General features: G+C 33.1%; 1 protein-coding gene across 1 annotated transcript in view; it reads right to left on the bottom strand.

The window, feature by feature from the left end:
- Window positions 1–14,340, bottom strand: part of LOC132547941 (spondin-1-like) — an 89,417-nt gene that overhangs the window by 33,713 nt on the left and 41,364 nt on the right. Inside the window, exons 2-3 of the mRNA XM_060211750.1 lie at window positions 13,461–13,561; window positions 10,503–10,639 (exon numbers count right to left, since the gene is read on the bottom strand). Of these exons, the coding sequence (XP_060067733.1) occupies window positions 10,503–10,639; window positions 13,461–13,561 (238 nt within the window). The remainder of the gene's footprint in view (window positions 1–10,502; window positions 10,640–13,460; window positions 13,562–14,340) is intronic.

The following is a 14,340-nucleotide window of genomic DNA, read 5'->3' as shown; positions in this document are numbered from 1 at the left end:
GGGAATTCCTCTGTCTCAACCCTAGGGTGAGACAAGGAATACATACCTGTCCAGGTTAAGAAAATGCCTTACCATGAAGGAGACAATCAGCATTATCTAATTTGGAATTCTGAACATTTTATAAACAGCTACAAAAATATAGCTCTAAGAAATCTTCAATGTTATTTTCAATGCACTTCAAACATAATAATAAAACTATCAAATTATGCTGATATTTACCGTACAAAACCAACACATGGTCTTCTGATCCATACAGAGGTTAAACACAGAAAGTCAAATTTCTCCACAGTTGTTCAATTTTCCCATCAAGAACAAAACTGACAAAGCAATTTGTGCAACTGCTCACTTTCTCTGGCATGCGTCATTTTTTGTTTTTATTTCTGTGTTATTGGTATCTATTTTCTGTACAAACATTCCAAACGATTCCTAATGAGAAAGGCTTTCTTAAAGAAATCTTGTTTTCTTCCCAAATATTTAACCAACAGGTGACATAAAACTTACACTATTAAGTCAACTGGTTCAGACTCTGCAGTAAATGTACAATGTAGAATGTACAGTAATGTTATTCAATTAACCTCAACAATATATATCAGACCCTAAATTGTCAGTGATTTCAATTATAATTCTAAGTATCAATTATGGAAAAAAACAGAATATCATTGACCTCACGGTTATGGATATAAGCTGCCTATTTGGGAAATACAGATTATTAATGATATTATAACTCACACGATGTAAATCTTGATGTTAATACAAAATCATTGGGAAAATACAGTAGTCCTGTTATGTTCATTCACATACATAGATCAGCCAGAGTACAATTATAAGTGTGTTACCTACAATGTACAATGAGGCAAACATTAATGATTTGCCATTTAACCTTTAATGGTATACCAAGCTTTCCTCATACTCGTTTTGATTGTATACAAACTTGATCAAATTTTTTTTTTACTTATCTACCAATTCTTAATTAGTGACGTTTCTGTGTCACCAACCTCTAGGCATCTAATATCTGGTCAAAGATCTTCAAAAGTAAGTGTGAAAGAGTACAATAAAGGGTTATTGAAGAAAAAGACCTTGAAATCAAATCTATTGTATAGTTATCACATCAGTATGCATTCAGAGGTTAGATCCAAAAACTGATCTTTAAGATTTTAAATACTAACCAAACATCAATAAATATCATGTGATTTTAGCATATTTCAAGATTGATATTCACATTTATATACATAGTTATCTGTAGGTAAAGACATTACAGCATGCAAAAACAAATCAGCTGTATATGAATACCAGGTAAGCTTACAAGAATGTGAAAAAGACCCATTAACTGCACAGGTGCTACATAAAAAAATTGAGAACCACAGTCAAATAATACAGAATCCCCAGTAGATAAAGAAAAAGACAATCACTTAGTCAAGCACTGTAACCAGTAATGAAAGAGAACCATAAACATAGCTGAATTTTAAAATACCCAAGATTTTTAATCCTTTGCCTAAATGACCATCTAGATGGTTATCTGTACTTAAAAACATTTCAATAAAGCACATTATAATAATGGAGAACTGGCTCTTTTAAAATGTAATTAAATCTGTGGTAATGTGGTCATGTGACCCAGACCACCCTTTCACTATGGAGTGCCTAACAAGTGTTGTGACATGGTGATACTCTCTGTGACAATGTTACAGTGATACCTGGTAATTTAGGGCCACATTCATTGTTACACAACTTTTCTGTTTCATCGACGGCTTCGACCCTGAAACCCGGGTCAATCTCCCCTAATTTACGACTTGACTTGGTCTTTTTAGTGTATCTTGTCATTTGGTGCTAAACACTTCCAATGTTACACTACTGGTTCAGTTAAGGTGTTCCTTTCTGTTCAAAACCTGAATAGAACAACTCTTGTATACGACAGGATCATCCAAAATAACTTCTTTTCAAACCAGAGTTTTTGTATAAAACTGTAAGCTGCTATAGCCTTCTGAAAGGAGTCAAGAATTAATCATCGTACCTTTGAGTTATGGAATTCCAGCTCCTTCACAACTTTTATAATTTATGAATAAAATACTAAACATGATCTGGTCTTTAAAACTGTACACATGGATCTTAACATCTTCTTTTACCCTATCTATTTATCATCACACAAAACCATAAATTAAACGTAAAGCTTTGCAAATTTTTCCTATGTATTTTAGTAAATATGATGATGGAAATATTCATGAGCACCGATCATTTTTAATTTATAAGATATGCATTATTTCATGATGGATAAGCTTATTACTAAATATTTCTTTATCTATAGATGGGATTCTGAGAAATTAACATATAAATATTCACAAACTTTTACATAAATTAAGAAATAACTTCATCATCTACACAGGAGAACTTTCCTGATCTGAATCACAATAAAAGTGAGACATGTGTTTGTGATCTGTGATACTCCTAGACATTTCTGGTACTGTTGGTGATAAAGCTTGTTTTCTACTCTGATTACGAGTATTGTGTATAAAACTCATTACTTTATATAAATGGCTTTAGTTTCTTCACTCCAGTGATTGTTGTGATATAACCCTGTCAGGTGGATATATTCTATATAACATAGCCAATCAATTTTTCCCTTATCATCCAATCACTGAACAAAAGTTTCCAGAGTTACAGTAGATATTCTAACACCAGCTCTGTCCTGAATGATAAAGAGAATCAGAAACTAGTACAAATTCTGACGAACTACCAACAGTAAGATATAAGGAAGCTACAAGTATTTTTACCTGGCAGCTCCACTATGTCTATCTTTTGTGTTTAACGTCACTAAGATCAGCCCTCTAATGTATTTCTACTGACGTGAACTAGTTAGAATGTCCTCCACATTTAAATCTCAGCTACATTGTAAACATGCAGCAAACATGTACATGTTTTATTGCTGCGTTTCTATGTTACAAAGTCATTTCTCATGTTGTAGCTAGAAAACCTTATGACCTTACTACCTAACAAGTATGCATCACTGCATATTTTACCTTCATCCGACATTGTTAAATATCAGAACTTCTTGCTACGTTTTTTACGCTCTATTATAGATGCACAACTTTATGATACAAAATTAGATCTTCAGAAAGTAAAAGTCACTTTTTCTAAATTCATTATCATATTTCAAAGTGACCATGAGAACAAATGCAGTAATTTATGTACATCATTAACATTTGTGTAACACATACATATTTTATTAAATATTTGTCGATTGGGCAGAAACCATCAGAATCATATATTTTATCCTCAGTAATTAAATTCGTTATAATTAGCAAGAAAATATTTTGTTTAACTGTGTTGGCTATGTTTATTTAAACTGTCTAGTTCCCCTCAATGTCATATCATCATTTATGTTTGTTGAAAAGAAGGGAATATTTGTACCATATTTGTCCAGTTATATGCCCAGGGAACCAACATGCAAATCTCAAAGGTCAAGGGATAGTCTTAGTGCAGGACAGTGAAACACATAACACTTGTTTGTTATTCTACTCAACAGTAATAGAAAAGGATGGGCATATTACCAGGTGTAAACTTTGCTGGGGAAAAAAAATACATATTAGGCTTGGAGTATATAATGTAAATATGACGTGATAAACCTCACAGCTTGATAATACAATAACCAGATTTGTATAACTGATACCTATACTGTATGTCCTAGGGAGATTCACTGATATTTTAACATTAAGAAGTAGGTCTTCCAGTTCATTGTCAGCAGACTTTGACAGTCACTATATATCCATCATTCTCACTCATCTAGTAAATAAAACCATATACATGTAATGATTCATCACTAAAAATGAGTGGAATTTTAACTGTTTTAGTTTACATTTTAAGAAGCCTAAGGAGATTCGATATAACCAGAAGAGGTTTGCCTATTGCCTATGGATCCCTTCCCCTCAGGACTAATCCAGATCATGGATTAATTGGACAACTCGTGATCTATCACATCCTCTTCTCATCCTGCATCATGTAAAGGCAGAGATATATTTTAAAATTCTAATTACCTGATATATATCAATAGATAGAGATATTTAAAATTCACACCACTGTTGTGCTTTACACACCATTCATTTGGTCTATCTTCACATTTTACCTATTACTCCTAGGTCTGATCATTATATAACTGAAATTGTTCGACCTGTCCTGCCATGGCCCACCAACTCAATGCAGTAAATCTCCATACAATCGTTTCAAGCAGTGAAACCGAGACTGAAAAATAACTACTTAGAAAGAGATTCCAGGTAACTGCTATGTATGTACATTTTATCCAGATACAATATCATTACCTAACATGGTTGGTTGGGGGTTGAGGGTCACAAGCTCACTTAGCTGAGCATTAATTAGACTTTTCAGGTGAAGAAGATTCCAGGTAAGTGGTTCGATGATCCCTACTCAAGGCAGTTAGTTTCTCAGGAAGCTGAGTTCATGAATTCTCTCATACTGTTTCGTTTGTTATTCTTGGGCGGGACACTTTTATATTTATCCTTACTGATTTTGATAGTATGCAACAGGCCTCCCATATGCTGTTCAGTGAGGTAGTCACCAACTATTAATGTGTAGACTCTGAGACAAAATTACCCTGACAGTTCATGGGGTTATGAACCAAGCAAATATAAATAAATAAAGCTAATATGGATAAGTTCAACATTATAGTACAGGTCACTTTGTATTCTTGGCCATTATCATATTAGACAATGGAGGGGTATACTCAAAGATGAGGAAGAGAAACTCTAAAATGTTGACCAGTATCATACAACAGGATAAAGAACTGACAAAGAAGAACTAACAGGATAATCTATCTAGCACATAGGCATATGTTGTCAGTATTTTACTAGAAAATGAAGACATTCTGAAACAGTGCCCAGTTTACCCAGTTTATAGTAAAGAAAAAGCAACTACACAAGAACAAATATCATCAAAAACACATTAGATTATACCTCAAATTCAACAGGGTTTATCATAAGAGCCTGAAGGCATGTTACTATGAATCCCCCCAAAGCATATGTCACAGGTGTGCCTTGTTACATGTCCATGTAAATACATTCATATAAATTATACCTGTACACGATATATCCTACATACTACAGTACACACTTCAGGGTCACAATTTACTCATTACAGAAAAATAGGCACATTATACCAGTAATGGTTTCTCTTTGGTGTACAGCCCATCTGTCATACACATAGCTTAAATAATTAATTAATCATGGCAATTATCAACACTCATACCAGTAATCAGAAAAACATTTTCAAAAAATTATCGGAATTCTGGAAAAGCCCATTCATCACAAAAAAACGGAGAGTAATTGGTAAAAGAGAACTGATCTTTGATAGGAAGAAATCATTTAAGGAACTATCTTTAGGAATAACAGCGTCGGAACTAGTCAATCAAACTATAAATTAAAAGTTTGAAGTGCTTGTAACTTTTGACACTTAATCAGAATGGAAATAAGAAAGCAGAAGCCCTTCTATTGTAGAGATAACTATATGCAATGTCTGTCTTTGAAATGGCAAAGCTTTATCGGTCTAAGGCCTAATTATTTTTTTCATTAACTATGGTGTACGTCACTTAACTTAAATTTCCATGTTCAAGTGTACATTACTAAAATGCTTTCTGTACCAAGCACTTACTGCTTGCAAGGTTATTTTGCATTTTCAAAATTATAATAAAACCTGCCAGCTGACAGCTGTATGTACAGGTTCGATGTAAAAAATTATAAGATTAGGAAAGTAACTCTAATACTACTTCTTAATATGTATCGGAATGTCAACAACGTACTGTGTCTATTAGCTACAAATGATCTTGTGACAACAAACCACATGTTCAAAATGAAATTCTTCATTCATCCTACATCACAATAAAACAAGAATGTTTTGTTTCATGAAGTAATGAAATTTTCCTTTCTAACAATCACTTATTGAAGACTTTGGTTCCTGTAAATAAAGAAAAACAAAGTGTGTTTCCCAACAGATTGCTTTTCTTTGTTGTTATATAATGGATCACAGAGTCAGTCTTATATATGTGGATCCATATATACAATTTAATGAATGAATTTCTACACCAAATATATTTAGAGAAAAAGTCAATATTGGAATAATTTGACAGCTGGTTGCAAAATGAAGTTTTCAATGTATTAGATAGTACATGGATCTCAGCAGTACACACCCTCTATCATCAACATAAAACCCAAAATCTCTATAATAAAAATCCTTACAGGTTATTTCTGTCATCAACACTGCCACTGCAATAAATTTAATTCCAACTTGAGTGTATAATTTGTATTGTAGCAATATTTAACCTAAATCTGTGTTGAATTGCTTGATTTGCTTTTTCAGAAATACAATAGTTATTTAATGCGAAAAATAATATAAGCAGTTGGCAATTATAAATACATACAAGGAACTTTATTTCATTATTTGAGGTAAGAATGAAAGTGCTCTTATCAATGATCTACAATGGTAGTAACATTGAGAATGGACAGGTGTCTAGAGGTAGAATTTGGGCACTACGATAGCTAACCTGTAGAGAAGGTATGTCCCGTACAATGATGGGAAGATATCTTATTGGGCTAGAGATAGAAAATGTAAAGACTGGAAGAGTTATATGGATGCTAAACAACAAAACCAAGCAACTGGTACAAGAATACACTTGAATAAAATACACAATATACATTTTCATTTCCTTTGTCATTACTTTCAGTGTAATTTTTTACAGCAGTATTCCAGACAGGACACGACATGTCACATATTTCCAGAATCATTTTGCTCTAAAATTTTAGTAAACAAATATGAAATAATAGCAGAAATTACAAGGGCTGCACAGCTGAGCCTCCATCTTACAATGTTTCCATCCAGGAAATGTAAATCTTCAGTATCAACTGGATACAACTGAGGTAATGAACATCTAAAAAGGGGAAGTAACTCTAAGCAGGCAAAGAATTCTTTTATGTTGCAATATCAAGGTAAAAAAAATTGGCATAATGCTTTCAATAAACAGCAATATCAACAAATATAAAACAGTGGAATTAACTCAGGACTAGGATTCAATTTACTGATCAGACAGCTTCCAATTGAGCATAACAAGTGTAAATAACAAACAAAACAAACTTATTGTAGTATAACGCTTAAACGATTTTCAAAATCAGTGCTTGATGATGGAATATCAGAGCCAAGCTTTTCGATAGTTTTCTTTAAGAAGTTAGCTCTCTGACAGCCTCCATTGTTTTACCTCACACTAGAGTGCTGCCTAGACAAGGCATCTATTAGGAAACTACATTGACAAGTTTTGAATAAATTTGTCATAAATTGTGTCCCCAAGAAGTCCTTACATGTCCAGTGTGAAAGAAAGGCCACAGGGCCCATCTAAGTTCTACAAAATCCTTAAAGCAAGGTACATCAAGTGCAGGTGAATTATCTGTTGACCAGGTGCAAACCACAAATATGCATGGCAGTTTTAATCCAGTGGACAAGTTTTTCGCTTGGCTAGACACACCTGTGTTTTATACTGAAACAAATATCAGGTATCAGGAGCAGATCTACATACTACCTAGAACAACACTTTTGATTTTAACTATGATTTCAGACTTGTGACTTATTTACAAATAGATAATATAAGTCCACAGATTCAAGTTGGACAAAAGTTATCAAGTCCTATCATTTAGTCAGTAACATTATAATTCACACATTTAATTATCTTATTGTTATTTTTTTCAAAGTGAGTGACAATTTCACATTTGCATTTTAATTGAGATCAAACAATGAATCCGATGCCTAACAATAATTAAAATTCTATTATGATCTTTATACTGTACATAAACCATATTCCTCTCCATATTTATTCCTCGTCTGTCTGTCTCTGCGATCTCAGTCATCCTAATGAGACAGCAGAGAAATTTCATGTCTGCCAGGAAACACAACACGACAACATAAGCAATACTCGCATAACTATTCGTTTATCCCAATTAATTTCATTCCTGTTTTTTAAAGATCAGATTTTTTCCTTATTCTCATATACGCTGTCAATTCGTATGATGAAAAACTTGCTGGTGTTAACATAAGTCTGACTCTGATTTACCGCTTACTTTCACAGACAAGATAGCAGTGATACCTATCGTCTTATTAATTAGCTACCACAAGAAGAGTTTTTGAATTTCAGGCATTTATAAATGTCAGCATTTGTGATAAAATGCCTCTGCCTTTCTTGTATGAAGATTGAAGGAAGTTTACTGCTACAGCTATGTTACAGGAGTACAGATATCACACACACACATATTTGGCTAAGTGTCTGGCATCCTTTCCTCAACGACTTCAATTCTCAACATACGACCACAGATTTATAGCATTTTTTTCTATGGTCAGAATCTTATTCAAGGTCATGAAGGTCAGAAGACATTCCAAAACGATTAGTTTAATAATCACTGTTATAGTATATCCATGATCTGATATAGGCATTGAACAGGGCTCAGGCCTCTTTATAAATTGAAATGGGAAAATATTTTGATATAGAATATACATTTAAATAGGAAAATACCTTATTAAGAAACATCAGTTAAATGTGTACTTTAAATCCTGATTTATTATAGGAAAATTTTGTAATTCTTTGACATTTATAAATGAAAGAAGCACCAGTACATTAATACTCTAGACTATCAGTTTTCAGTAAGTAGCGGTTATATATCTCCTGTTTACTTCTAATTTGATGTGTACCAACATACAGACTCTATTTCTCTGTGCCAGCTTTCTGACACAACCAACAATTATCCATAATTTCTCACACCAGGATACCTAATTTCATAATTGGAAAGAGACGAAAACAAATCCAGAATTCCAAAAGACATATGTACAAGACTTCATATTTTGGATGTTTTTCGCCTACTACCTCTTGTAATGTCTGTAGAAGTGTTGGATTGTGCCAGGTTTTTTTTTGTAGTTTTTTCATTTTTCTCGCTATGCTTAGTGTCAGTGATTTGCGAGTTGGTTATTTGCAGCAGAAAAAATAGGCATCAAAAATGGTTAAGATGTGAACAACTTTCTGATAATGTTACAAATGACGTTATACATTTAAGAATTATTTTCTTCTCTGTGTAGCCTGCCTATGGCATTTTAATTAAATTACAAGAATATATACGTGTCAGTTAAAATGTTAAATCCACTACCCTGATTTTCTTTAGTAAAACAACAAGAAAGGTTATCATTAAATAAGGGATGAGTAGGGGTTGGGGGTCTTATCTATCAGTAGACAGGAGAATTAATAGTGTAATGGTGAGGTCTGTTGCCTTTAAGACACTGTCAGTCTGTCCAGGTCTAATGCTAGGACTAGCCATACATCCAGTGGTACTGATTTCTCCCACACTCATCCACAATGACAGTACCTGACATTCTAAGTATACACAGATCCAAATTTTATTTCCCTGGATTGGAAAACAGATTTCTTTTTCGTGTAGAGGATTTTTTGCCTTACACCTTAAGTCTCTCAAATCAAGATCATTCAATGAAAATGTCACCTCAACCATCCGCATTAAATCATCTTGATTCTTGAAACTAACATTTAATATCTTTGTTGTCAAGGTCAGTGATTGTTGAAAGCTGCCAGCGTCTGTTTCACTAAATTGCAATATCTACAATAACTATAAACCCTCAATTAGATTATGTTATTACAGATGACATGACCGGTCACCATTATCTGAAGGCAGAAAGAAACCTGATTCCCTCCTGCCACAACTGTTACCCAGCTTCCTACTGCAACTGTGGAGACATAAATAGCCACGTTTAGGAGCTTTATGTAGTATTTACTACAGAGTAGGTCTATGATCCTGAAGCAACCCAAACCACCTTATCTACCACAACTAAGATGAATAGCAGGAATTGTTATATAATCTGACAGTCATATAGTATTGGAGATAATTTTCAGAAAGTTTTGAAGAGGAACAAGAAAGCAGTGGAAATGGTGAGGTGTCAGCTATTAACACTGGCTATGGTTTGTTTCATTTTGATTGATTCTAAGTCTGTACTAGACAGGTGCTGTCATTTTTTCCTGATGATCTGTCAATAAAATGTGTCTGAATACTCTAAATACTCCAGAGGGAATCAGTAGCTGTGTTTTATCAGGTCTGGACCTTCTGACAGTCAACTTGACACAATATGTTTTGTGCATGCTAAGGCTGTGCATTTTAACACCAGCAAATCTGCTTGCGGAAGAGGAAAGCAATTTCAATAAACCATATATCTTTTGTTTCTATGTTGGAGGAGGCAATCTTTTAAACCTAAGGACAGATAACTCTTTAAATTACCAAAGAAAATACCAGATTCTAACTATCAGCAAAAGCAAAGGACGGAAATTATTATGAAAAATGTGTCTCAGAAGGTTTGATTACATTTGTTAATAGGAGTCCCCCTTCTAAATATCTGGAATAAAAAAGATGACAGTCACATGTAATGTGGAAAACAAGACAATAAAGGGAGATAACTAGGAATATCCTTACCTCAAGATGACACATCCTGAACCAGCTGGTGGGGCCTGCCACTTGACAGTAATTAGCTTCTTCATCATTAAGTATCTGTGTGTAATCACTGTGCGATTACAGTCTGGAGCCTTCTGGACACGCCCATCTCGAGGAAACTGAAAAAAAACAATGATACATGTTATTATTTTGTCTTGTTTATGAAATCAGATTCATGAAATATGAATAAAATTAGTCATAGATTACAAAGGATAATTCAAATATTTTTCTTACAAGCTACAGATCATTTAGTTGCTTAATAACTACATTTCTGTGTAATGTACAGCAAAAGACCTGTCATTAATACAATGATCAATTAGGACTCGGACACTCTTACATAAACTTTTTGGCTGATATCAGAAATTCCTTCAAATGAAAGAAATAATTTACAAGTACATTGCAGACTTGGGGTAATTAATTGCTTTGGGTCCATGTGAAAGTATATAATTATGATGCACATCTTATCATGCATACATGTAGTTATTGTTGATAATTATTCTCAGTTCCATCAACAATATGGCTGCTACTCTCAAGTTATCTGTTAGATATAAAAAATCCTTTACCTGAGGATGAGATTTTACTAGTAAATTTGCAAACATTTGCATATAGTTTTATTGTGCTTCCTATTAAAAAGGGCAGATTTAAAAATCTTGAATGTGAGAGACATATAACTAAGCATCAATCACGTCATCCATTTATTGCCCTGAAGCTGTACTAAGATAATGAGTCAAAGTTGTGATGCTTACTTTATATACCAGATCCTTAACTCAAGTTTTTTGAAAAAAATCTATATATCAACCTTGAAAAATATGTATTAAAAAACTGTATGAAAGTTGTAAGTGCTTTTCTGAACATATTGACTAAAAGACGACTAGAATGTGTATGACCTTGGATGATTTTAAATGATATATCCGATAAGTGTACCATCTTGCTTTTTTAAGAGTACTGGAGAGTAGCATAAAATGAAATTCTTCAGAAAATTAAGGTTAATAAAAACAGTTGAGTGCATTTAACATTTTCTAAATTTATATCCTTTTTTTATATCATGCTTTATGGTGTAAAATAAAACTTATCTGTAATGACTAAATTTTACTATTTAATTTGATGTACCATAATTTGACAGAGGTGTGAAAGAGGCTTTTCCATCATAACTGATAAAGCACTTGAGATTTAGGAAATGGTGAGGGGCTGTACCGTCACACATAAATCATACTGCTATCACATATCAAATATGAGTGATAAGCAACTTGAATTACTTCAGCTGTCAAACTCAAACCTCTTGGAAGAGACATAATCGTTATCTGATTCAAACATGGCAAAAGTTAACAGCCTGCTCCTCAAGCTTCTGCTTCATATTTATATATAAGTTCCCAAATTTCTAAAACATTTTTGAATTTGATAGATGTGCTTGCGCAATCTTCTCCGAGTCCTCAATTTGAATTTATCAACATTTTATTGTACTTGTGTATAATCTTATAAACATTGGTAATTTTAACTCTAGACAAATATGTCATAAATCTAAACAATGTGTTTTGAGCCATGTTTGATTATGTTTGACTTGCACAACATGTACTCTGTGAAAAATAGTAAAAAAATTACCATTTCCTAAAACATACATGTAATCAAGGAAATAGCAAACTTAACACAAAAATGAATACTGAGTAGACTTTAGCAATATTAACATCAAGTCAAGCTGACCATCAATTAACACAGAACTATAGAAGTCTCCTCTTACTGGTCAACATTTGTGAGGGGCACTTTGTTGACTCTCAGGCAAGTAATGGGGCATGTAAGCTATAACCAATGAGGCATGAAATAACCAAGGATATGATGGAGCCAGCCCATCATCATTGATCTGCCCTTACCCAGCAGGAGGCACCATCAGTTTAAACAGACAGTGATGAGATAGTTGTAGGTGTGGTAATTTGGAGAAGTTTTGATAAAAATATGATGAAAAATTATGCTTTTTGTGTCCTGTTTTGAAAATTTGAAAACCATTTTTCATTTAATCTTGATGAAATTTTTTCTACATTTACCAATGAAGTCATTCTAAATGTATTTTATACTACCTTTGTACATACAGATGTGTAAAATATCAGGAAAGAAAGCTTTTATCATTTTTCTACCAAATACAGTTTGATTTGTTATCAGCCGCCTGGGTGGTACTTACACACTCAAGCATATAAATCTAAAACTAACTTTAGGCGTCTGATGGATGTAAAGAATTCTACTCAAGTCTCAAATTCCCCCTCAACAGATGTATTAATAAATGAGTATATGGAAGAATGAAAGTTAAATGTCAAGTTAATCATCTTTATTGGACTTTTATGTACAAATTAGTCTGATCTAAGAACATTAAAGGGTAACATAGTAGCCATGAAAAGCCTTTTAAAGAATCCTGAAAAAAAATCATACGTCATGGGGAAAGGTTTTCCATTTAATTCACCTCTTAAAATACAGCATTATTTTGGCATTATTGCCTGAATATTTGTTGTGATTACATATAGCCAATGTATAATGTATGCATTCCCTTGAAGACTTTCTAACAAAAGCATACAAGATGTACACCAGTTAAAAAGTCATATTTCAGCAGCAGGCTGATAATACTATATGATAAATGTGAAAAAAAAATTCCCATACATCATTGCATTTTAGCAGTTGTCTATATATTATGATTGGTTTACTTTGTTCAGGTTTCATATAAAACAACTTCACAAACAAGTCTGAGAAACTATGTAGAAGACATGCAGTGTCTTTTTTAACATCAATCAAAGTAACTGTCAAATTTCTTTAATACAGATTTCTATCACCTTACATAGCGTGGCTTTTCCACAGCTTCACATATCTGTCTACTAGTCCCATTTCTGGACACAGTTCCAGTGTCTAGTTGCGACTATACAGGTTTATGTTTTACATGAAAGCAATAGGTACCCAACTCACCGAAAATGTTCCAAGATTGATGCTGTCATTTCTCTCTGATACCGACTCCATCATGAATCCGAGAAAAACTGTATATCCTGGTCTTGTTCCATTTATTGTAACTAGAAAAATAGACATTATCTTTAATAGGTGTGAAAATGCATTAATCACCTGAAAATCAACAAAACTACTAGTTATTACAGTGAATAATTTGTAATGTATATTAGGGCTAGCATGAAAAAGATAGTACTTGCACAACTTCATTTGCATACACACATGCAATTGTATATTCTCCATCGTATATCAAAAGAACACGATACAGTTAAAACGTAAGAAAATCTATTCAGTCTGCAACATAAATATCTAAACAATAACGAAACTTTACAAGTTTATCTGGTATACCAAACATTAAAGTTTAATCTAGTAATATGTAGAGCCATCAATTAGAATCAGATATATACACCCAATATATACCATCATGCTGTAATTTTATCATAAAATGATAAAGTGGTGTTTATTTCTATCCTTATAATTATCTCAAGTATCCTTGAGTCTAGACTTCTTGATATTGTTACTTAACAGAATATCTTGAAAATTGCATTTGTGAATTCTTCCAAAGAGACACATAAGCCCCAGAAATAATCAGCTGGTTTACTATTAACAGTGATATGTGTATCTTAATGTTTGTCTCATTTTCTGCAGTGTAACGGTTCAATCATGAGTCGAGACTATCAGTGCTGTTCAATGACACATAATATTACACAATCTTTATGGTAATTCTTAGTTTTTTTTTTATAGTACATCTTTAAATCTACTACACAAGTATGTATCACCGAGAAGTATGCATATGTACTTGCAGAGAAACAAAGTAGTACAGAATTTAGAAACTGTACAGTTTTGA

This window comes from Ylistrum balloti, unplaced genomic scaffold (assembly GCF_031769215.1).
Source record: "Ylistrum balloti isolate Yb309-2 unplaced genomic scaffold, AGI_CSIRO_Ybal_v1 Utg369990, whole genome shotgun sequence".
NCBI lineage: Eukaryota > Metazoa > Mollusca > Bivalvia > Pectinida > Pectinidae > Ylistrum > Ylistrum balloti.
This window is presented reverse-complemented; position numbering and strand designations above follow the sequence as displayed.